This window comes from Corvus cornix, chromosome 8, assembly GCF_000738735.6.
Source record: "Corvus cornix cornix isolate S_Up_H32 chromosome 8, ASM73873v5, whole genome shotgun sequence".
In the NCBI taxonomy this organism is placed as follows: Eukaryota; Metazoa; Chordata; class Aves; order Passeriformes; family Corvidae; genus Corvus; species Corvus cornix.
In genome coordinates this window covers 3615094-3638417 of record NC_046338.1, presented here as the reverse complement: position 1 = coordinate 3638417, position 23324 = coordinate 3615094, and the positions used below count along the sequence as shown (strand labels likewise).

The 23324-nt window shown below is 39.5% G+C and overlaps 1 protein-coding gene across 3 annotated transcripts; it reads right to left on the bottom strand.

Moving 5' to 3' along the window:
• Positions 1 to 3679: 3679 nt before the first annotated feature.
• On the bottom strand, positions 3680 to 21630 carry OMA1 (OMA1 zinc metallopeptidase). 3 transcript variants are annotated; one of them, XM_019291887.2, is made up of 9 exons: positions 21483 to 21630; positions 19926 to 20448; positions 19309 to 19537; positions 18672 to 18845; positions 18477 to 18584; positions 17149 to 17277; positions 13064 to 13138; positions 11244 to 11393; positions 3680 to 5097 (listed from the first exon to the last, which is right to left on the bottom strand). In XM_019291887.2, exons 2-9 carry the CDS (start codon positions 20426 to 20428, stop codon positions 4879 to 4881), a joined length of 1587 nt encoding a protein of 528 aa, XP_019147432.1. In that variant the 5' UTR covers positions 20429 to 20448; positions 21483 to 21630; the 3' UTR covers positions 3680 to 4878. The 3 variants fall into 3 exon arrangements, with proteins under 3 accessions (XP_019147432.1, XP_039412206.1, XP_039412207.1); XM_039556272.1 differs by lacking the exon at positions 21483 to 21630 and adding an exon at positions 21219 to 21306; XM_039556273.1 differs by lacking the exon at positions 21483 to 21630 and adding an exon at positions 20714 to 20934.
• Between the last annotated feature and the right edge of the window lie 1694 nt (positions 21631 to 23324).

Here is a 23324-nt window from a genome sequence, read left to right as displayed (position 1 = left end):
TGACTACTGCACATATTCTTTTCAACTTCTATGCTCTAGTCAGTGTATTATAATTGAGCTCTACTGAATTACTTTTCTAGTGGATAAATACTGTACACGCTGTACTGTGAAGAGACATCATGTAATGTATACTAATTAAGCCATTATATCTGTAGAGAAGATTGTATCTGAAATATCAAATTAGCAGGAATTAAACATCTCAAAGGATTAATGAAATGTTATGGAGCCATTCACTTCCAGGTCAACAGGTTCAATTTCAGCTTAGTTTAATAGTTATAATGAATTTATGTGCTGGAGATAACAATTCTCTGTGTATGTCCATAAATCAGGGTAAGAGCCCCTGGTTTGTACCAAGAGCAGCAGGCTTGTACCAGCACAGCCAGAACAAGGGAGCCAGGAATATTCTGCTAGGCCTGGGTTTGGCACACAGCCTCGGGCTCCGGCAGATCAAAGAGCACATTTACTGCATGGCTGCAATGTGTGTAGGCAGCAGCGAGCGACACCAGAGACACTCAGTCAGTTCTCTTTACAGACCTGCCAACAATTGTCAGCCCCAGCAATAAAGTTATCAGAGGCACAACATCCAGCCCCATCTCCTCTTCGACTTAGTGAAGAGCCTCCTCTGCTTATCCTGATTTCTCTCTCAGCAGCCCGAGGAAAAGGTGGGGCTGGGCCATGGAAAAGGAGGAAATGCAGCCAACTTTTACGTGGTTTTATCTGACAGGCAATGTGACAATAAATATACAGCAAACCCTGATTTTCTGGTGGAACCACAAACTTGAGACTCGACTTTTTTTTGAGATTAAATAAGCAGCATGTCAACAGATGTAGGCATCAGCTCCTTAGTGATGATGGGCAGTGAGCAAACAACAACCAGTTTATGCAGAAGAGAAAGTAGCTAAGAAATAACCACATCAAGAAAAAGTAACTGTAACCTAGTGGAGTATGCACAGAGACACCTCCAACCTCTGCAGAAAGACATTGAAAGGAGACAAACTTAGAAATGCAGACATCAGCCAAAGCCCATCACTTCAATTTGCTGTTAGGACTCTGGTTTGGTCACGCACAAACATTACAGCATAAGTTAAGGAATGGCTCAGAATGCCAAAGATCCAGCTCCAGATTTTTGTATTGAGTTTCTGTGGAGCTTGGCTAAAATCTCCATCTTCCTGAGCTCCAGTATCTCCAAGAGAGCTGTTAGAATGATCACCAATACAGGTATTATAGAAAAACTGTATTTATGGGGTGTTTCAGGAGATCTAGAAATAAATACCAATTGTTAATATCAGTCCTTCCTGTGAGTGTTTAACCCACACTCTGCAATATGGACTGGAAACCTCAAGAAAACACCCTGTACTACTGACAGGAAAGTCATCCTGTCACCTCTACCATCACCACATTTTGTGATCATCCTGCATGCTTTCAAGTGCTCCCAAGATCTGGAAAAACAAAGATATTCACCAGAGAGAATCTGGATGGCTGTAAAATAGCTTACATGGACTATTACAGAGAAAATAGTTTTTCATCCAAGGGTTCTGAGATACAAACATCACACCAGAAAAATAAAGCTCTGGTAGCCTACATAATATATGGAAAAAGCATCAAGCTTGCAGGATTGTTCTCTTTTAGTGACTACAAACAGAATTGGAGAACAAAGAGCATTCTAGCAGCTGTTTGCTTTGCTTTCCTGGCACTTCTGCATTTCAAGTTTAAAGGAAAAAAAAAAAAGAAAAAAACAAACCAAACGAGTAAACTTGATAAACCAAAAGGTTAAAAGAGCCATTTTTATTGCAGGATGCCTTGAATGTACCTCCCCTGCTCATGAAATCTCTCAACGTTTCCACTACAGTAAATGCATTAAGAGTGAAATTTGTACCATGTATTTACTCTTCCAGCAGGAAGCTGTGAAGTGCAGCACAAAGTACTGGAGGTGGAAATGCAGATGAATTTTTACTGGCCTATCTTACCTTTTTTCACTCTTCCACTATTCTCCCTCTTCTATGCCGTGTTTTCCAAACACTGAATTCCTTCAACAACACTTCCAGATCTGTTTTTCTTGTGCCATAGTGAGTTACAATTGCAGTGGAAAGTTTCCACAGATCATCACAAGCTTGCAACCATAGCATTTTCCTAAGGGATATAGTTTGAAATTACATTTTTATGATTAATAATATAATAATATATTAGAGTTTATCTATTAACAAATTATGTATATTATTATATATGCCCACACAACTTAAAAATATTGTATGTTCTTTGACTTTAAAAGTGAAATGTTTACTATGGAAGGCAACATTTTTGTGATTTTTCTGTTCAACAAAGAAAAAAGAAAATACTTTAGCAATATAGGCAGATCCAAGACAGAGTACTCAGTAAGAATGCAAGAAAAAAGTGCCCTCCAAGAGGCAGATGAACATAAGGCATTTTCTGTGTTGGACACAAGTAGAAAGGAGAAACCCTTTCCAAAGCACTTGAGAAAAGTACTAGTGATGAATTAAAATGTAAAGTAAACCCTGAATTTTTCAACATTCCATATTGAATGTAAGACTAGACATTTGAAACAATTTAAGCAGTATTTAATATATAGTATTCTAGTGTAGAGGCCTAACTCTTGTGTGTTGTGCGTGCACTTTATATATGTGTGTATATGTCTGTAAAAAGAGGGGTATGTTTTATTAGATGAGTATAGTTGGAAAAAATACATAATCCCCTTGTCAGACTAATTAAGAAGTTACCCCTCCCTTGAAACCTTTTCTCTCGCATCACCATGATCATGGTTACAAGACTATTTACTTACAAATTTTAAAAAATCTCCCTTGGTGAACTTAAAAATTGCATCTCCAGCCTTCAACTGCAGTACTTCAGTCACTTAAAACAGACAGCAGAAATATGAAATTTGTGTAGTTTCATACTTCATCTTGAAAGCTATAAAAACTCTTGTTTGTTCTCCTTAGTCCTAACAGACACAAGCATCCAGTTGCATGTCAAGCAGCAGCCCTGGATAACGAAACAAGCTCTGACATTGGAGCAAGAGAGAGGCAGCAGCGTTGGGGTTTTGGTGCTGCAGGATAAACTCTGAGGTCCACAGGGAAATCTAAATGGTGTATTTTTCTGTTTACCTTCAGGTGACAATGTCCAAATGCTGCAACACATCACTGAACGTCTGTTACAAAAACTCCTGTCACGAGGAATAAAAATGGATGGATGAATAATGGTCAGGCTGGACCTTCTGCCTCCTGCCAGCAGGATTGAGCAGAGATTTAAAAAACAGCTTGTAAGCAATATGCAGCCAATCTAGACCTATATAATCAGACCTAGAATCATCAACATTACACAGACATCAACTTATCACTGAATAGAGATACGGGAGTTGCTGGTGTTTCTCAAAGGACCTGGCTTCGTCCACTGAAGTCAGTGAAAGCATTACTTGTTTCACAATCCGTTTTTCCAACTAAATTCACTGACAGCATTGAATAGGCTATTTTTTCCTTTTTAAAAACTTGCATTCTGATTTAATTGAAGAAATATGATTAAGTCTACCCTTCTCCATGCAGAAAAAGAATGTTTCACAATAGGATACACTGTAAAATATTTTGAATGTTTTCTTCCTGTAAGGCACTACCATTTATGAACGGGATTTTTGTTTTGATCCAAATGAGTAACAAAAAGCAAATACATCTTAACAGATGAAGGAACAGGATTTCCCTTTTTTATTTTCATTCACTGCCACCTCCTTCTGCATCTTCCTGCAGGATCAACATTTCATTATTCCATCAACTGCAAAGCAAGGACAATTCAAACATGTGCAAACAGAGATTAACACGCTGGGTATAGTGGGTCACCCATCCCGAAAGGCAGAGCTTTACCTGCATTGTCCATATTTGTCTCCAGGGTATAAGAAGTGTGGCTTCAAGGGGAGGGAAGGGAGGGACTAAGGGAGGGATGCCCAGCATTAGATGCCAGTTTCCTGAAGAGAAGTCACCTTTCATGATAAAGTCATCTGCAAAAGCTGTGTAGTCAAGAAACCTTTCATTTGTCTCTTATGCAATATACTCCACATCAGCAATCATTTCTATCCAAATGGATATATCAAATCAAATGTTGTGGCAGCAGAACTGCTCTCTGATGAAGCACCCTGATAATTTTAAAAAAGACAAGAGGCATCTATGTAAAGCATCTGGTGCTACCACGATTCTTTCAGTGCTTCTTCCAGAAGGAAGACTCCCCTGAAAATTATTTCATTCATTTTTTTTAAACTGAACTTTGTGCAACCCTTTCAGGTTACTTTGAAGCAAAATGTTGAATCAATCCACATTTTAAAATGCCTCAGAAAGAAGAAAAATCCCAGCAGTAAATCCACCTAATTAAGTGGGGGTGTAACTAGCCCATAGCTATTATCGCTTCTCAGCTTAATATTTTTAAACACACTGTATGTGGAGCAGGCAGTGAGCTCTCCTCATTATTTCTCAAATGAAGCTGAGTAGATCTAACCCAAATTATGGCAAGATAAATCAGACAACTTAAGTGATGAAAATTGTACTTTTCCCTCTGCTTTAGGGACACTTCTGGCTCATCTGTCCTCTGATCAAGGTGAGCCTGATAAAGCTGAAAATTACACTGTGTGACTGGATTGTATGAGATTATCTTTCCCCTGAGAAGTGATTTATTTTAGTAACTATTAATGAATAAGAAACTTTCTGCTCCAACACACTGCTCTTCTTATGTGGGCATGGTTCCTTATTGCTTTGAGTGAGAGACCACATAAAAGAAATGGAGAATCTGAGTGGCTACATCTTCTTCATGGTTCAAAGACAATTTTGTGTTTTAAGATAGACCTTTGGGGACCACCAGTTCCATAAAAAGTGAAAATTAATGTCATCAGTTTGTGGGTTTAACTGCAAAAGTCACTGGCATATCTTCTACTTTTTGAGTGTGAGGAAAGTCCAGTTTTGGTTTTGAGGGATCTTGCTTTGTAGAATTTGGGGCTTCTCGACCTTCAGCCAATTCCAGGAGACGTTGCATGTTAAGTCTGAAAATAAGGCGAGGATCTGGTCCAGAAAGAGATGGGCAATTGCAGCTCTCTCTTATTTTAAGAGCCTGTGAACACATAGGAAAACAAATCAAGCTCATTCAAATAGGAAAAACAAGAAAGCTTTCAGTCAGTGACTTTGGCTTTCCAGTCAGGTTTGCATTTGCACATTAGTTAGTGTAATAATGAGCCTGAATTGTTACTGAACAACTTCTCAACAGAAACCAAGAACTCCTGTTACAAAATGTAGCAATATGGTAAAACAATGGGAAAAATGAAGAGTGAAATTATTTTCTCACACTGTGATCTCCAAGGATGGATACTCTAAAGGTACAACATAATTAGACAGGAAGTTCTCCAATGTTTTGTGTGGTATTTGTCCACATCAGTACCTTTTAATTTACATTCACATGTAAATGAAACTTTCTGTAGCCCTTTCAGGCTACTTTGAAAAAAAATGTTGAATCAATCCATATTCCAAAATGCCTCAGAAAGAAGAAAATTCCCAGCAGGAAATCCACTTAATTAAGTGGGGGTGTATCCAGCCCACAGGCTATTACTGCATCTCAGCTTCATATTATTATATTTATATTTACATTCAAATGTAAATGAAAATGACTGCATCAAGAAAAAAAGGGCTCTGAATAATTTACTTCCTCAGATATGTTCTATTATTGAAGTAACTATACTTAGATGTCTGGCTCAAAAAAGGAGGGAAAATCTCCAATAACATAATGGACTTTTAACTGTTTGGCACAGAGATCCAGCTGGTTCATCACTATAGTTAAAGTGCAGTTACACAAGTGATCTTATCTCCAAGAAGCTTTTGGATGCACAGCTTCCAAGTGTTATGAGAAAATAATGTCTCCTGAATGTAACGATTTCTCTGGATAAAAAGATGAGCAGTAAGAGACCAAACTTTAAGTTAGTCCTGCTCACTGAGTAAGTGCCATTGCTTCCATTTTACAGATCAGAAAGTAGGGGCACAAAGGAGCCAGGGAATCTCCCAGAGAACCAAAATTCATTAGGACAAGCACATTCCCCCCAGAACATCCTGTCTTGTTGGCAATCCAAAAAAGGTATGACAGTGGATGAATCTCATGTCTCAAAGGCACTGTGGAGAAATTGATATCAACCTGGACAAAGTCAGCTGTTTTAAAGGATGCTTAAGTTGTGTTCACTGTCACAGAGCTTAAATGCACCACCTTAAATGCACCACACAAACTGGCAGCTCCTTGTGTGTTTGGCACACAAGAAACTGATGCTTTGCAAGCAGCTGTGCACAGAAATACTGGTATCCATGATCCTCCTACAACTCGTTTAAACTAATTAAGAAAAGTAGATCCTTTGTATCATATAGCAAAATATTACATGTAGAACTTTAGAGGGTTCTACATCACTGAGAACTACTTTTTCGAGATCTGCAAAATGAAACACCAAGACCAAAACAAGTCTGATGGTTACCATTAATCAATGGTCGCCGTGGTATGGTCACTTTTGTTCAATATTATCTGTCTTGGCCTCAACTAACAGCATAAACCACAGGCAGATTTACATCCAGCTCTGTTTTTAATCCTTTCATGGGAAGACCAGTTGAAACGTACATTTTATTCCATTTTATTCTCAACCATGGATTCTTCAAAAGCAATGGCCAGACCTGTCCTGAGTTGTAGCCAGGTGCCTCCTGGCCAGTACTTGGGACTGTCAGCAGAAAACACACATTGATTAATTTGTTCTAGATGGATTCATGAGGAGGAAGAAAATAACGCAGTTTTCAAAGCAGTCCTAGCATTGCACTACAGACAGAGCAGAAATTTTTCTAACCTGCTTTATATCCACCAGCTTTGTCTGAAACAGCAAATCAAATATTCTAGTACAGCTCTGCATAAGTATTTGCCCATCATTCTGAAACACTTTGATATTCTTCCACAGGAGGCACTGGAAACATCTTACTACAGCAGATTTCAAAATAGAAGAGCAGAGCTTCTGAACTGATTTTTCTTTGTATAAGGAGGTTCCAAAACATATTCCTTCCCTAACTTTACTACAGTGAACTGATAGGGTTTGCTGTAAATGGCTAGAAACAAATAGAATTTAAAATTAACAAATGGTTTTGGAAAAAGACACACTCCAAAAATGTAGCAAGAGTTTCTCCAGTTGTTTCTTGCTGAAATGTAAAATTCAAATCACTGGATACAAAAGTCTGGATTAGGCATGCAAATATTGTTCCTGTCTAAGTCTTAAAAAATATGAGTAAAGCTTTCACAGCTTGTTTTTCTACAACATGATCGTCCATGTAGTCACCAAATGTAACTGTACTGCTGAACACTCTTCTGCCTCAGTGACCTGTTAATTTCTAAACTGACATTTATGACAAACCAAGACTTTTCTTTTGTTCTCTTTTAGAACATAAGCTGCTGCAAGACTGCATTAATGTCAAGCAGTGTTATTCAAGGCAAATGGGAATATAAAGATTTAGGCTGTATCCTGGAAAAGGCAACATAATCCTCTTTTAAACTAATTTAGCAATTTTGTATCTCTGGGTTTTCCTGGCAATACAGTGCCTGACCTATTTCCATTGTTTCCCTCACCTAAAGTCCCAACAGCAAAGATAAAAACCAGTACTTCAGGTGGACATTTTTACCCTGTGGAGGTCTGAGTTCTTGCTAGATATAAAGCTGTGCAAGGGGGTAGAAGGCAGCTATTCAACACCATCACCTCACACGCCACAGAAAAAACTGCAGATATGGAAAGAAAAGCCATGTTAACTTGTCACCTCCCTACTCAGGACAGCTGCAGCTACACATTGTAGTGAGAGCAGCCTACCTGCCTTATTGGTTCAGGAGATCCCAAATAAAACATCCCAACTCCTGCTTGTAAGTAACAAAGGTGAAGCTGTTTTTCTTATCAATACAATCATAGTCCTTTCCTGCAATATTTGGGAGCAGGGAAGGCAGAAGAATTAGGGAAGTCTCCCTTATCCTATCACCTTCTTGTAAAGGCTACCAGCTTCTGTACAAATACAGAAATAAGTGATTTTTAGCTCCCAGTGTTAATCCTTAACACTGTCACAGACACCAGGCTACCTGCTGGGTCTCAAGCCCTTACAGTCTTAATGAAGTAGCAGTAAAAAGATGATTAAAGGAATTGATAGACTTTCCTGGATAGAGAAGAAAAGCAGCTTATATATGATGTTAATACTTCCAATCTTCCACTGATGTTGGCATAGAAAAGAAAAATTGTGACAAAATATTTAATAACTTTATGGGGAGGATGGAAATGCAGGTCAGTGGTTTTATTCTTGTTTCCACATTGATAGGACTTAATTAACATATTCTAGTACTAGAATTATCTGAAGTAATGTTCACATCATAAGCAAAGGGCAAATTTACCAACTCACCTTTGAAAAGGAAGCAAAATAACTGTACCTCCCATACCAAAAGGCAGCAGACTGAGGAAAAGCATTAGCTACACAAAAATTTATAAAAATAATAAGCAGCCAATGTGGATTTGACAAGAATAGGTGTTGCCAAAGTAAATGAATTAACTTTTTTTGACAAGTTAACTCACCTAGTGAACAAGACAAGCAGTGCAGTTGATATATCTAAACTTATTATTAGTCTCTAAATGATCTCACCTTGGCATTTCCACAAGAAAGTGGGAACAGGAGTTAATAGTGAATCAAAAATGGAATCTGAACCAACAACATGATGCTAAAACAGCAAATGTCACATCAAGATGAATTTTTGCATCACAGGCAAGGCTCAGTAGATAACCTTCTGCTTTATTCAGTTTAGCTGAGGCTTCCACTGAGTACAGAGCTGCATTTGAACAGCACACCAGGAAACAGACACTGTAGCAAGTCAGAGAACATGAAAATAAAACATTGAGATGAACTAGAAGATCCTGTAGCTTCTCTTTGGCACTACATTCCCACAGTCTCTCTCTCCAGAACAATGATCATCTTCTCCCCTACTACAAAATTATTTTGAGATTTCTCTTTCTGAGAATGACATGCATCTCTCCATCCCCCATGTAGGAATTCTAAGAGATTTCAGTTTCCTATTTAAGAATATACTCTGTTTTCCTGGTTTACAATCCAAACATTTCCCTGTCTGAAAGGAAAATACTTTCAAAACACAGTAAATCTTCTACATTTGCTTTATTTCATTTCCAGGACAGCACCACTTGGTAACTGCTTATAGCTCTCTTGTTCACTGATTGCTCAGCGTGGCTGTAGCTTCCAACTTGCTCAGAAAATCAGATGCAAGATCTAAAACACTCATTTGATTTACTCCCAATCTTTTAATTACTTGAAAGGGTATAGTCCCCTAAAGTGTGTAAAGTGTGATAGTCCAACTTTAATTTACATTTCCTGACACTGTTCAGTCATCTCATTGAGATGTGACATTTCATTACGTGAAGAAAAATTCTCACTTTATGTGACTGCATCTTATTGTGAACCTGCTTCAAAGTCTGTAGAGAAACATTCATGTGGCCCGAGAAGTCCAAAAGCTTGTCCCTGTTTGTCCCATCTATAGCAGCTGGTCTAATGAGTGATGTCGTATTGTCCTGAAAACCATTTCAGCTCCAAAACCAGCAGCACATGAAACCAATGCTCATGATGGATCTGGCACAGAGTCTTAAGAAGTACCAGTTTCTTCACAGAGAGATACTAGAGACAAAAAGGCCTTTTTTGATAATCTAACTTCTCTCCCTGGGCTCTGAGTATCTAATGGCAATTAATATATGGTTAACATCCTCTTCTAAAACGTTCAAAGTATGTGAACAACGAAACAAAAAGGGGCTGATATTGAGCAACAATAAAACCCTGGGATTCCCTTTCCATGCCTGAAATGCAGCCTGAAGGCAGCAGCTCCCACAAGAAGGGGAGTCAATGCCTCAGACAAGAAGCCTCTGACAGCACCTCTACACACTTTCTTTCATCTTTATTCCACTTTTGTAGTGCCAACCTCACTTATCTTGTGAACTTGCTACAAACAGGATTTCTCATTTGACGCCAAAGAATGTTTAAGGTAAAAGGCAAATGAAAACATCTTCCCCCTCAATTATCTTTTGGAAGATCTTCCTGGCCTCCAGGGCTCTTGGAAGTGAGAGTAGCTATAAAAAGATGAGGTTTGCTCCACCTGCTAAACTACGAGAGATGAGACAGAAATAACAGTTCTACACAGTTGCTCAGTTATTTAACTTATTTGCTCAGGCCTGGGGTAGAACATAAGAAGTGATTTATTTCATTACCTCTTTATAAGGCAGTCAACAACTGTATGAAAATAAACGATCCCGAACCCTTTATGTTCAATCTAGCCAAAACTGAGGCTCCACAACAAGATTCATTTTCTATTCAGCTGCTCTAATGTGTTAGAAAATCCATCAAAAACATTCTCCCAGCCTGCTTTTGCAAACTATAGACTTTGTGTATATTAATTTAAAATATCCAGTCTAGCCACTCTCCAGCCTCCTACCCCTAATGCTGACTTTGATTTATGCCATCATTTAGAATATTTACTGTATTCATTCTCATCAAAGGATTCATGAAACTCTTTTTCTCTCCTTTGAAGTCAGCAAACACCTCAACATTTTAGTGCTCCCTCTGCCAATAAATCTTCAAGTGTCTTTACAGTTTGGAACTGAGAATGACTTAAAGTGACAGAGAGTTTTATAAAAAACAAAGAAGAAATTACTAGTTGGTTCTAAAAAAGAGTATTTCCAAACACAGTTTAGCTTGCTGAAAAACAGTATCGCAGGAAAGTGCTTTAACACCCTCTTTTATTTTTTATTTGCTACAAAAGCAAAAGAAGTCAAGACAATTTAGGGATCCAACTAAAAAACTACCTTTCCAAAATGGCAAAAAGATAGAAGGAGTGGGTGAGACCTGTAGCACTGTCACATCTATACCAAAAGGCCATTCAAAAGCAAAAATATTCCACTTTGATGAGAAATCAGAAAAACAAAACCAAACCACAACTTACAATATAATTACATTTTACCTGTGCTATCTTACTTTTTTCTCATTTAATAAAACCTTTAAGGTTGAAAGCTTTGCAATGGAGAATTTATGTAAAGATAAAGATAAGCATGGTGCTATCAGAGTAAATTGTGAATCAATACCAAAGCAGCTAATTAATTCATTAATATCAACCTACTTCTGGCAACTGCTGTAAGAGGAAGAGACCCTTCCCTGAGCCCTGCTCACCTCTGGGATGAGGCGGTCCAAGTGCTCAGCTCTGTTTTCATGGGAAGGGTGTGTGGAGAGCCACTCAGGCAGCTTGGGCTGCCCCTCGATCGCTTCTGCCAATTCCATCTGCTGCCAAAAGACGCTGCTGGCTCTGACATCCACGCAAGCCTGAAAGCAGAAGGGAAATGGAAACACCACTGTGTGTTTAAAGTAATAAATACACAATCTAATAATGGAGATTGAATTACAAAAGACATCTTAAATTTTAAGTTTCTGAAGTCTGCTTAGATGGTCCTCCTGCCTGACAGGAAAAAGCTGTTCCAAAATATCTAAAAGCAATAAAAAACTCATGCAGACAGACACTGGATCTATTCCTTTTAACATCTGTGTGACTCCACTGATCTTAAAAAATTTACACCTGAATTAATAAAATTCAGGAGGAAGAAAAGGTTTACAATTTCTGGCATATACTTGCTCTTCTTTATAAAAAAGCTCAGCTGCGAATTTGAAGTTATATTTACTAGAACAAATTGACCATCTCCATAGATTTAGGCAAATTCACAGGAAAAAGCTGAGAGTCAAAAATACAAGGTGATAATAATTCTTACTTATGTATACTTAAAAATTTACTGGAAATGCGTTTCTGTTAAGTGATTACATGGCCTTTCATGGGTGAACTGTGGAATCCATGACACATTAAAACAGTAATTCTGCAGAATTTCTGACTCTCTTCAAGAAGTATATCTTTAACCATAGAAAGTCATAGAACAGTAATTTTTAGAATTGCTTTTGTGTATCACCACAGACTTCTCTATTTTTACATTTAAGTGAAGGAGAAAAATAAATAAGATTTCTTACACTGACTTTCATTTGCTAAGAAAAAAAAAGAGACAAGCAGTCAGAAGATAAGAAAATTACTTCTTCCCATTCCCCATCCCGGGAATAGATGTGGTGGCTTATCCTTTGAATTTATTTAATAAAATTATTATTATGAAAAGGTTATCTGCACAAGCAGAGAAATGCTCATGTCACTTCACTTATTTCTTTCTGGTACAGCCCTACTTTTTCAGTATTAGAAAGCACTGAGCACAAACACAGCAATTACATTTTTCTCAAGGATTGTGTTATTCCTTTAGACAATTTCATATTACAAATGCAGTTTTAATCCCAGAATGAAAATTAATTTTAAAAACCCTTCCTTGAAGAAACATTAATAATTATTAAAAGGAAATTTTGCTTATGAAATATTAACACTAGATGGTGCTGCTCTCACTGGTATCTGACAACTGGGTCTACTGCCCTTAACCAGGAATCAGAGTCGGTTCAGTTTCCTCAATATACAATTAAATTCCTGAGGGGGAAAAAAGAAAGGAACTGAAAAAATAAATGATGAAAAAAATGCTGAGTAGCTTCTGACTCAATTTTTGTCTTGCTTTACACTGCATTGTTGTTATGGCTGTATTTAGCTTAAATCTTTAAATCTTTACAGTAATTAAATCCTACTTACAGAAGATCACTATTTAGCATTCTCCTTTTGATAAATACATGGGGGTTTCTTCTAATAGCAATAAACTACACAAACAGTAGACTGTGCAGGTAATGCACTTTACACACTTCAATGTTATTACACACAATCAGCCAGAATGACTCTGTCTTTCCCTAAAAACTATTTTATTTCCCACCACTTCATAAATCTACATATCTTCAAAAATTTACAGTTTACCTCCATATGAAGTATGAAACTCCCTCTGATTGTAACAGAAGCTGAAAAAAGTCTGGTACTTATTTTTTTGCTAATTTTATTTTTATTGCTAATAAAACCAATCAGCTGTAGTTACCTTTGCTGCAAACTGAAGTCCCACTTTATCAGCTTCAGCCTCCAGGGTTCTGCTGTAGGGTCTATCAAACATGAACTGCAAAGAAGCACATCAAAGCTCTGTTTCTTGGTTCGGAATGTGTACAAATACAGAGACTTGTAGCTGTCTTTTTACCTTCTCATAAGTAGTGGGGTTTATCTATCATGCTCACATTGCAAGTGATCAGTATTAATTTTCTTAATGTAATCTTTAATTCCATTATATGTAACTCATTGATCCTGTATTCAGTTGACATTAATTCAAATTAGACATATTTTCACAGACCTTCTCAGCAGCCAATCTCATTTTGCAGCAACTGAAAGCTCAATATCAACTTTACCTCAGAATTTTTATACATCACTCTTTATTGACATCAAGATTTTTGTTAGAGCAATTGTATGCAAAAAATTCCATTGGTTCCCTAAACTTTTATGATGACTTTAAGCCTGGTATCATCTATTTCATATGGCAAACTGCCCACGATAAGGAATGTAGCCATAAGTATTTTCATGCAGAAATTACTCCTTTGCCATGATTATCCCTAATACAAGCTGCAAATTGCCCTTCAGAAATCAAACCAGAAGACATAAAGCTAAACCAAACTCCTCTCCCATTTTTTAGAGCATTAACACACACTAAGAGACAGCGGTGGTTTTCTCAAATGTAATTCATGTACATTTGGGCAGCCTTGCCCTAGTCTGTCATGTTACAGTAAATGCAAATCAGGACTTGTTTAAACAGCCTGCTCCTGTAGAGATAAGGAACCTGTCACAACATCCTGGTTTAGTCATCCATTAGGAAATATGAACTGAAGAATGGCAATGTGCAAGGTTAGAGAAGAGAGAAAGGTTTATCAGCTCAAAAAGGTTTTATCAGCTCTTTATCTGGCTATAGAAATATGTCCTCCTTAAAAGTTTCAGGGAAAAAAACCACCAAAAACCAAACAACAAACCATAAAAGAGTTTGAAATGAAGAGCACCAAAGAAGTGGTACAATCCCTTGAATATATAAAGATTATTAGAAAGATAACTGTAACTTTTTTCTTCTTTCCAAAGAAGTAGTGTTAAGTTTTTTTTTAATAGGGCAAAAATAGAAGCCAACCAAAACTGATCCTCTAACAGTTTTTTAAAGCCAAACATGCTGGTTTATTTAAAAGTAAGCAGAGATGAGGTCACTTTCAAAATTCTTAGTTTCCATACAGACCTTAAACATTGCAATTATAAATATGTTTTTTAAACCTCTGATGATAAAGTAATTCCTTGAAGTGGAATACATATTTTTATTGCCTTGAAAAGTGTTCCAGGTCTGTTGGTGTACATATATTCACTAAGCAGCAAAGAAACTCCTGGATATTAGTCTGTCATATATTCCTGAAGCACCATTTCTCAGTTAGCCAGATAAACAATTTGATTAATTATTAAACATTTTTTAGACATGGAAATGAAACTGGTAACACACAAGAGTCCTGAGGCATTTAACATACAGTGGTATTCATCTGCTACTGAAAAATGAAATGGTTTACAAAAATCTTTTGTGAATGTGCTAAAATGAAAAATTAGAACTTCAAACACTGACTTAAAATCATTGTCAGAAATTAGTCATGAAAAAAGAAGACGGATTTGATTTTCCAAATCAATTACCAGAGACTGTGTATGCTAAAGAAAAGTGAGTTCCACGTATATGTTGACTACCCAAAATCACCAGGTTTCACCTGAAAGACAAATCTTATGGTGTGAGGTGGACAAGAAAGGAGTATGAAGTACTGCATCCATGCATACTGGTGTGTGGGACGTGAGTAAAACTCAGAGTCATGCTTCGTGTTATTCCAAGAATAACTCCTAGACTTTAGTTCCCATATAAAATAACTGCTGCTCTATAACAAAGCCAATATGCTTCAGTCCAGAAGTACATGTTTAAAGAACAACCCCAAATAAATGTTGTAAGAAAAGTTAACAATTTATTAAGGAAAGAAAATCCATTGGGTTTGGGGGAAAAGGCAAACTGGAGCTCACATAACCAAAGGCCTACAAAGAATCACTGGGAAACACTTAAGAGTCAATAATAAAAAATACACAATAGTCAGCAGGTCAAAAAGTCAAGCCTCTAAGGACATAAGAGAAAAACAAATATTGAAACAGAAGCAAGTACCACAACGTAGCTTAAATAACCCTTTCACAGAATGGGATGCTAAAGCTTTAAAAAGGAAAATACAGCTATGGAAGAAGAGGAGGAGAAACATCCTGAGAAAATGTGCAGAACGATTCACTTTCACATAAGCACAACAGGCAAATTTTGAATGGAGGAAACAGACACTGCACTCCTGGGTGACTAAAAAACCTGAATTTTCTATTCAGCTTCTTTTGTCTATGGGATGAAAGCTTTGCAAGTATTAATCACATTGACATTACTGAAGTTTGATCAGCCTTTTAAACCAGGACAGTATCCCAGAGATGATGTTTCCTTTGCACAGGACTAGGAGCTTAAACCCCGATTCCCTTTCCAATCTAAAGCACAACTCCAATCCATGATGCCAAAATACCCATTCTCTGTGGAGAGGAAAAGAGATGCTGACAGGGAGTTGAATCTTGCTGTCTAAATTATGAGCAGTCTCAGGATTCATTCACACTTTGTTTTTGCCAAATTCAGCTCTTCAAAATGCTGGCTAGCACTCATCAGTGTATTGGTTTCTTAGCTACTTGTGCAAATATCCAAGCTCTTTAGAGATAATTTATGTTCAGAATCCACACATCTACCCATTAGCATAAGAACTACCAAAACAGATTGGTTATGTTTAATTTCATGTTTTTGAGGAACTCGGGGAAATCTCAGGAAAAGCATCGAGTCAAAGAAACCAAAGAGCTCTTTCACTTTAATTCAGATTCCAGGAGAAAAGGGCCTCCCCTTTTCCTCCACCAATAAGATAAGTGGGTCACAGCAAGTGAAAGTGGAAAAAAACAAACTGTTTATTATCACACAAACAAAACAGGGTAGAACAGGATTTTAAAAAACCAAACAAACCTCAAAATACAACAAATTCCCAGAGAGGGAACAGACACAGGGGCTCGGACCAGCCGGGGCCACCCCCGCAGGCTCCCCAGACCGGCGAGGAGGGAAGCGAGGCAGTGAGGCAAAGGGAAGGGAAGGGCAAAAAGAACAAGAAAAACCAACAAAACACAAAAGAAACCCAAAGAGCAGCACAGCGCTCCCGGTGCACTCCCTGCCGAGCCCCTGGAGCCCTCGGGCTGAGCCGTTCAGCGGCCCCGTACCCGGGTCCACCTTAAAGGCACGGCGTCCTTGGGCACTGAGCAGATGGTTAAGGAATAAAGCGGCTTCGTAACATCACCCCAGGACACTCAGGAAAAGCATCAAGTCAAAGAAACCAAAGAGCTCTTTCATTTTAATTCAGATTCCAGTTTTATGATCTAAGCAAATTTCTATTTAAAAAACTTTTTAAAAAAATAAATGGATCAGTAACTGTCCAGAGAGTAAATTAAACTGCTGAAGGAAACTGGGACCAGAAAGCCTCCGAATTTCACTTTGCTGAAGTATTTTCTGGCTGAAAAGGTTATTTTAGTAACTTGTACTATAGCATGCTTTATATAAAGTGTGTTTAGATTCTCAATTTTTTTAATCTCGGAAACCATTCTTACCACTAACAATATAGTTTAAAAATTCCATATATTTTATTTGGTTTAGGAACAATTTAACAACTATTTAAAATAAAAACATGGCATTTTACCATCTACAACTTTAAAGGGCAAGTTACCTTTCTAAAAGACAATCATCTGTCTTAACTGGCAAGCAGGTTCCTGGAGCCTGTGCAACTAAATCCAGTCATTTAGGGAAACCTAAAATTCTTCAACATGACAAATGAAAATCAGCATCAACTAAAGCAGAATCAGATTTATAAAAACATATCTCATTCCATAACAGACTCAAATATTAATTTTTGCTTACATTTCTCCTCTTGCCTTTTCCCCCAAACCTACTATTTAGTATAGCAAAAGATTTAAAATGTCTTTCCAAGGAACTCAGGAAGGACAATACAAAATGTCAGTCAGTCTTACCTCCTGCAACTTGCTCTGAATCCATTGGCCAACAACTGCCAAACTATCACGAGGACAGATGGCCCAAATCATAGTGAGAAAGATGAGTGAGAGAAAATCCAGTAAGTGAACCAGGCTGGCTTTCTCTGCCTGCAAACAGAAATTGCCCGTTTTCATTCCTTACTGTCTGACATTTCTTCAGAATATAACAGAATTTGGAAACACTTTAAAAATCACTGATTGTTTTTTTTCTCCTATGCAGCCACAGGAACAGGGCATGCACAACTTTCCCTGCTTGTACCAAAAAAAATAAAATCCACTAGGATGTAAGGTACTTTCAGACCAGAATTCACATAAGCTGCATAAATACAGCTGGAACAAATACATTCTGCCTATCAGCTTCTCTGAGAGATTCAAAGCTTGAGGTAGGATGGTGACAACATGCAGAAAAAAGTTCTTTAGTAAAAAAAAACACCTCAATGTGAATGAAAAAATCTATAAAAATACCTTCTTTACATTAATTTGAAAAGAGATAAGACATCACTGAGACAGGATCACTAATACCATAAGGGGACAGTACAGGTAATATATTTATCTTTTATTTCCTGCTGCTTTCCTTTAAATTCAGAATCTAAGAGATTGCTCTGTTTTCCAGAGCTCTATTTGACATCGCAACAAATTGATCAGAGCATTTACGAGCAGCATCATGCAATACTTCTCTTTCTGCCAGTCAGGTAACACAGATTCCATACAAACAAGATAAGCTCTTTTTTATTATCAGAAATATTTTTTAGAAGTTTAAAGAGTTGCTTGGCTCAACCGAGCCCAAGAAACCATGATGTGAACTGTTGCTCACCCAAAATCATACAAGAACCAAGCTCCAGGTATTATTAAAATTTGACACTCTAAAACTGTGTGCTACAATAGTAACAGTATGATGTATTTTAAGATACTTTTTTGAAGTGTATCCACTCCTGCAGGTAACAATTACAGGAGTAACAGAGTTACTGAGTACCTCCAGTTCTTTACGTCTGTGCTGTAAAAGAGGGATCTGCAGACCAAGTTCTAAATGACTCTTGAAAGTGAGCCATAATCCACCTGTACAGCTGTGAAAAAAATCCCTGGCAGCCGTTGTGTTAACAGGGACTACCACAGGTCTTCTGACAGTTATTAAGTGCTACACGAATAATAAGGATCTACTGTAGCAGACTACTCATTTCAAACTCAATTTTGCATTAATTAGATAGAGTCACACTGAAAGCTTGGTTGGTAATGATAGGGAAAATCATAATTAGAGTAATTAGAATTAATAATTTAAGAATATTAGACAGCTTTCTTTAAAGACTTACTGCATGTTCCAGCACAGCGTGAGCTATTTCATGTCCTAAAATAAACGACAGCTGATGAATATCAGAAACTGCATCCAGCAACCCAGTAAAAACAAACACTTGACCATTCTGTAAACGAAGAGAATAAAAATTAAGTGGGAGACACATCAAGTGCTGTTTCAATATTATTAATTTTTTGCGTGGTGTACAACTTACTGGAAGCACAAAAGCATTTACAGCTGGTTCATCCACCACGTGGATAACCCACTTGAGAGCTGAGACTTGGGGGACGTCCTTGTTACTTTCAGACAAATGCCCAACAATTGTCTCCACAACCTGGTAGCCTGCATCTGTCTCAGGTAACATTTGACTTTTAAATAGCTCCATCCACTGAAAAAAAAAATTCATTGGTTGTAATTTTTAAGGTGGACAAATTTATACAAAACATATAATTTGAAAATATCCTTGTACCTTTTCTGTTTTTATCTCGTGTCTCTGACAGACAGGAAATGGATACACTTGGATATGGTTTATCAAGTTTCACTTTACAACAGGAAGTCACAGAACTCAAAATTACAGGGACTAGTTCAATGGACAAGAAACAGTTAGGAATGTTTGCTCCATGCAAGTCATGTGCTTTTTAATTTTTATGTGCCCCAAATGGAAAGGGAATTCTTAAAAAGGATGGGGACAAGAGAAAGGCATAACAGATGGGGGTGGCTCTGCAGGGTTCTGGGCATGAAGTTCAAAACTCATCAAGGACACTACAAGGCTTGTTTGCCCATCTCATTAATAAGACGATCTCGAAAGCAACAGTTTTTGAGTACTTTCAATTTTTTGTCTAAAATCTTACCATATCATATTCCATCTCTGACAGTTCCTTAAAATGCTCTTTGCCAAACACCATGAGTCGAGTGCGCCCAGTGATGGGTGTCTCCTCCAAGTGGGTAAAATAAAACATGACAAATACAACTCCTAAGCTGCTGACACCCAGCAGGATCTTCCATTTGTTTTTTCTTGCACTTTCTTTAAAGAGCTCCCGTTTATCAGGAGGAAGTGCCTTCCACCATTTTCTTATGCTCCTGTAAGATACAAACAGCGTTAACTTAGGACATAGTTAAAAAGGAATTTGTTACTGTCTGTCCTTGCTCTATGCTCTATTACAGTCTCATCGCATGTAGGAGCTTATGGGAGGTTATCCTGTAATTGGCTTCCACTCCACTCCACTTCTTCGCTCCCACAGGAGAAGAAGGAATGCCCCTTAGTGTCTTGGTTCATCTCCCTCTACCACATGTAAATGAGAAAGAAAAGAGCAAAAGATACATCTAACACCTCTGATAATGGAAAAAAACACCTCTTGTTGAGCAAACTGTCAGCCAAACAACACTACAAACACACCTGCCATCCTCCCCCCACTCACACTTTGCATGATGGGTCTTGCACTGAGAGGAAAGTAACACAGTATTTTACCTGCCAAGAATGATGGCAAATAATTTCTGAGCTGGCTTCACAATAATCCAGAAAAGAGGAACTGGTGCAGCCTGAAGTGATGGTGATGTGTGAAAAGACCTGATGATCTGAATGTTCCAAGCAGGAAAGTGATGTGGGAGTTGCCCTACAGAACTGATCTGGACGGATGGGATTGTCTTCCCCAGCGGCTGAGAAGACTGAGAACAAAACCTTCCTGAACTATGGTGTGCATTCCTGTACACTTCTGCATTTGGGACATCCAAAAGACATCTCAGTCCTTTACCAGCGAAGTTTCTATAGGAGTCAGGGTTTCCAGTCAAAAAACACTTCCTAGCATATCCACTCAAATCCAACCTTTGGCATCCAGCTCTGTCGACCTGAGTTCGGCACCATCCTGTGTAAGACCTAGAGAGATTCTTGCACTTCCCCTGCTTGCACAAAGAAGCCAAATGAGAGAAAACACAGTTCCTGCCTGGCAGCTTCAGACCACAGATGATACTCATAACTTCTTTGGTTGGTTACCCTGAAACAAAGGAAAAAAAGAATAGCAGACTGGTATTAAGAAGCCCACCCAAACAGGAAACTTCATCGTTATTTCATTTTCCCCAAACAGATACTGTGTATTTGTTTGCCAACAGCTGTGTTGCACAAAAAAAGGTCGCAGTCACAACTGCATCCGGTTACAGTTTTAAGACATCAATCTGCTTCCGACTGTGAAAGACATCAGTATCTTGCATCACTGAGAATAAAAAGGTTTGATTTATTTTTTTTCCTTTCACTTTTATTACCACCAGACCAGCGTGACTGCAGGTGTCCCTTGTGGGCCATCACCTTTCCACGCCGGGCTTCTGCCCACCGGTGCCATTCCTATACATGAGGAAAACCAGGATCTGTGAGCACGTTGCTCGTACTTTGCTCCCGGCCTAGAAACAAAACGCAGCGAAACCAAGTGTACGCCAGCCGGGAGCCTCTGGCTCACAGACATGGAAATGCCTTGGCACGGACAAGACCCGGGCCCTCCCACCCGCGGGGCCCCGCCGCTGTCATTTTCACCCTCTGGCTCCGATCGCGGCCTCTGCTTCCCCTCCACCCCCACCACCCTCAGGGAGAACCGCGATTATCGTGACATGGGCTGATGTGAGGAGCCGGGGGTGGGGAATGAAGGAGACGAGTCACTCTGGTGCGTCCGCCCGGCTAATGGCGGGCGGGGAGGAGGGGGACAGCCCTGGCCGCCTCACAGCTGCACCTCCTAGAGACCGGGAACGACCTCCTCCACCGGGCTCCCCTACTCACCACCGCGGGAGGCGGCGGCGGAGGGGCCGGACCTCGGAGCCGGTGTCGATACGCAGCCGGGGCGGAGAACGGGAGGCGGGACGGGCGAGGCGCCGCTGCAGCGGCTGCCGGGACCCCGCGTCCCTTCCCTCAGGCGGGGCCGCCGCCGTTCCCGCCGCCGCCGCCACCGCTGCTCCCCTCAGGCGGCGCCCGCCATTTTGTGGCAGCGCGGGGAGCAGGGGCGCCCCTCATCAGGCGCAGAGCCCGTTCCCCTGAGTGCCTTACGCTGGCTTTGACCGCGGTGTTTCCGTGTCATCTGGTTGCAAAATGTGGAATATGTCAGGATTATTTTAAGTCAGGGTGTACTTTGATGTAAGATCTTTGTACGCTTTCAAGCCTAAATCAGTGGAACAGGCAGCAGCCAGCTTTCCCTAGTCAAGGACATCCGGGAACTAAGACGCTTTAAGGATGTAGCAAATCAAGGTGTTTATGTGTATCCGTGAACACGTTGCTACCTCGGCTGAATACTCAAAAGTTTGTGTACCCAATAGATGAACTATGATAATTATAATAATAAAAATCATGTCTACGGCTCAAAAAGACCCTGTCCAGGTGAAGACCCATCCCCTGAACACGTGTAGAAGTCAGCTGGGGCTATGTAACTTTTATGGAAGTTAGTAATCAATCATCAATTAGTAATCAATCAATCATAATAGAGGGGCTGTGCTTGGAAAGTTACTAACTCTGAATTCCTGTGTGTAAATAACCGTGGGAAAAGTCTGGTGGTCCGCCTTGAATTGTGGATTCTGAGCACTGGTGCTTGCGCAGGTCTGAAATAAAAAATACCTCGAGTGTGCAATTATGGCCTTGTTGCACACCAGTTAACAATCCCATTTTGTGGGCAACAACCTCATGGCTGAGAGTGGCCCTGAGTCCTGGCAGTTCAGAGGTTCCAGACCTTAAAGCTCCTTCACAGAATGGGTGAGGTTGGAAGGGACTGCTGGAGCGTATCCAGTCCAAGCTCTCCCCTCAAAGTGGGTCCCAAGAGCCCTTAGGAAAATGTCCGGAGCTTTCAGAGTTCCCACGTGCTATGCCTTGTCTTGTTTGCTGTTCTAGAGAAAAAGTCCTATGAGGAGTGGCTGAGGGAGCTGAGGGGGGCTCAGCCTGAAGAAGAGGAGGCTCAGCTGAGACCTTCTCACTTTTGCAACTCCCTGAAAGCAGTTTGAAGCCAGGTGAAGCCAGTCTTTCTCCCAAGTAACAAGTGTCAGGACAAGAGAAAATGACCTCAAGTTGTGCCAGAGGAGGTTCAGGTTGGACATCAAGAAGAATTTCTTCCCAGAAAGGGTTGTTAAACCTTGGAAGGGGCTGCCATGGAGGTGGTGGGGGTCACCATCCCTGAGGTGTTCAAGGAACAACTGGACATGGCACTCAGTGCTTTGGTCTGGTTGACAAGGTAAGGATTGGTCACAGGTTGGACTCGATGATCTCAGAGGTCTTTTCCAACCTAATTGATTCTGTGATTTTTTAGGGACCTGAAATGTTGAAGTGGTTCCTGCCACCAAAGGGCTGGTGACACTCCCGGGCAGGAAGCAGTCAGCTCTTCTGCCATGGTAGGAGCAGAGGTGATGTTTTTCCCAAGAAAACAGCAAGCTGCTAACCTAATGTATAGCTCTTGTCTTACTCTTCTGGCTGACAAGTGTATCTTGAGTGATGTGATGTGATGTGAAAAACAGGTTATTTGCTGAGGGAGGGTGAGGCTGGGATGTGTGGTAATGACAGGGCAGCCCAGACTGCACATAAGCCCTGGTGCTTTGAATGTAAACAGAGGCCCTGTTGTTGTGGAAGGTAAAGAAACACAAATCTTTGCCTTCCAGAGCCACATCCTCTGTGTATGAGCAGAGTCAAGTACTGTGCAGTGTTTGTTCAGGTACTCCTTAGTTCACCTCTTTTTATTGCCAGAGCCCTCTTCTGTGACAGTTCTTAAGCACTGATGTTCATTGACAAGGGAAATATGTAGTGACCAGTTCTTGCAGTCCAGGCCCAAAAAGAACTTTATTTAGTGTTAATCTTATAATTTCCTCTGACACAATTCCTTTAAGACCTGCCCAGGGTCCATTATCATAAGAA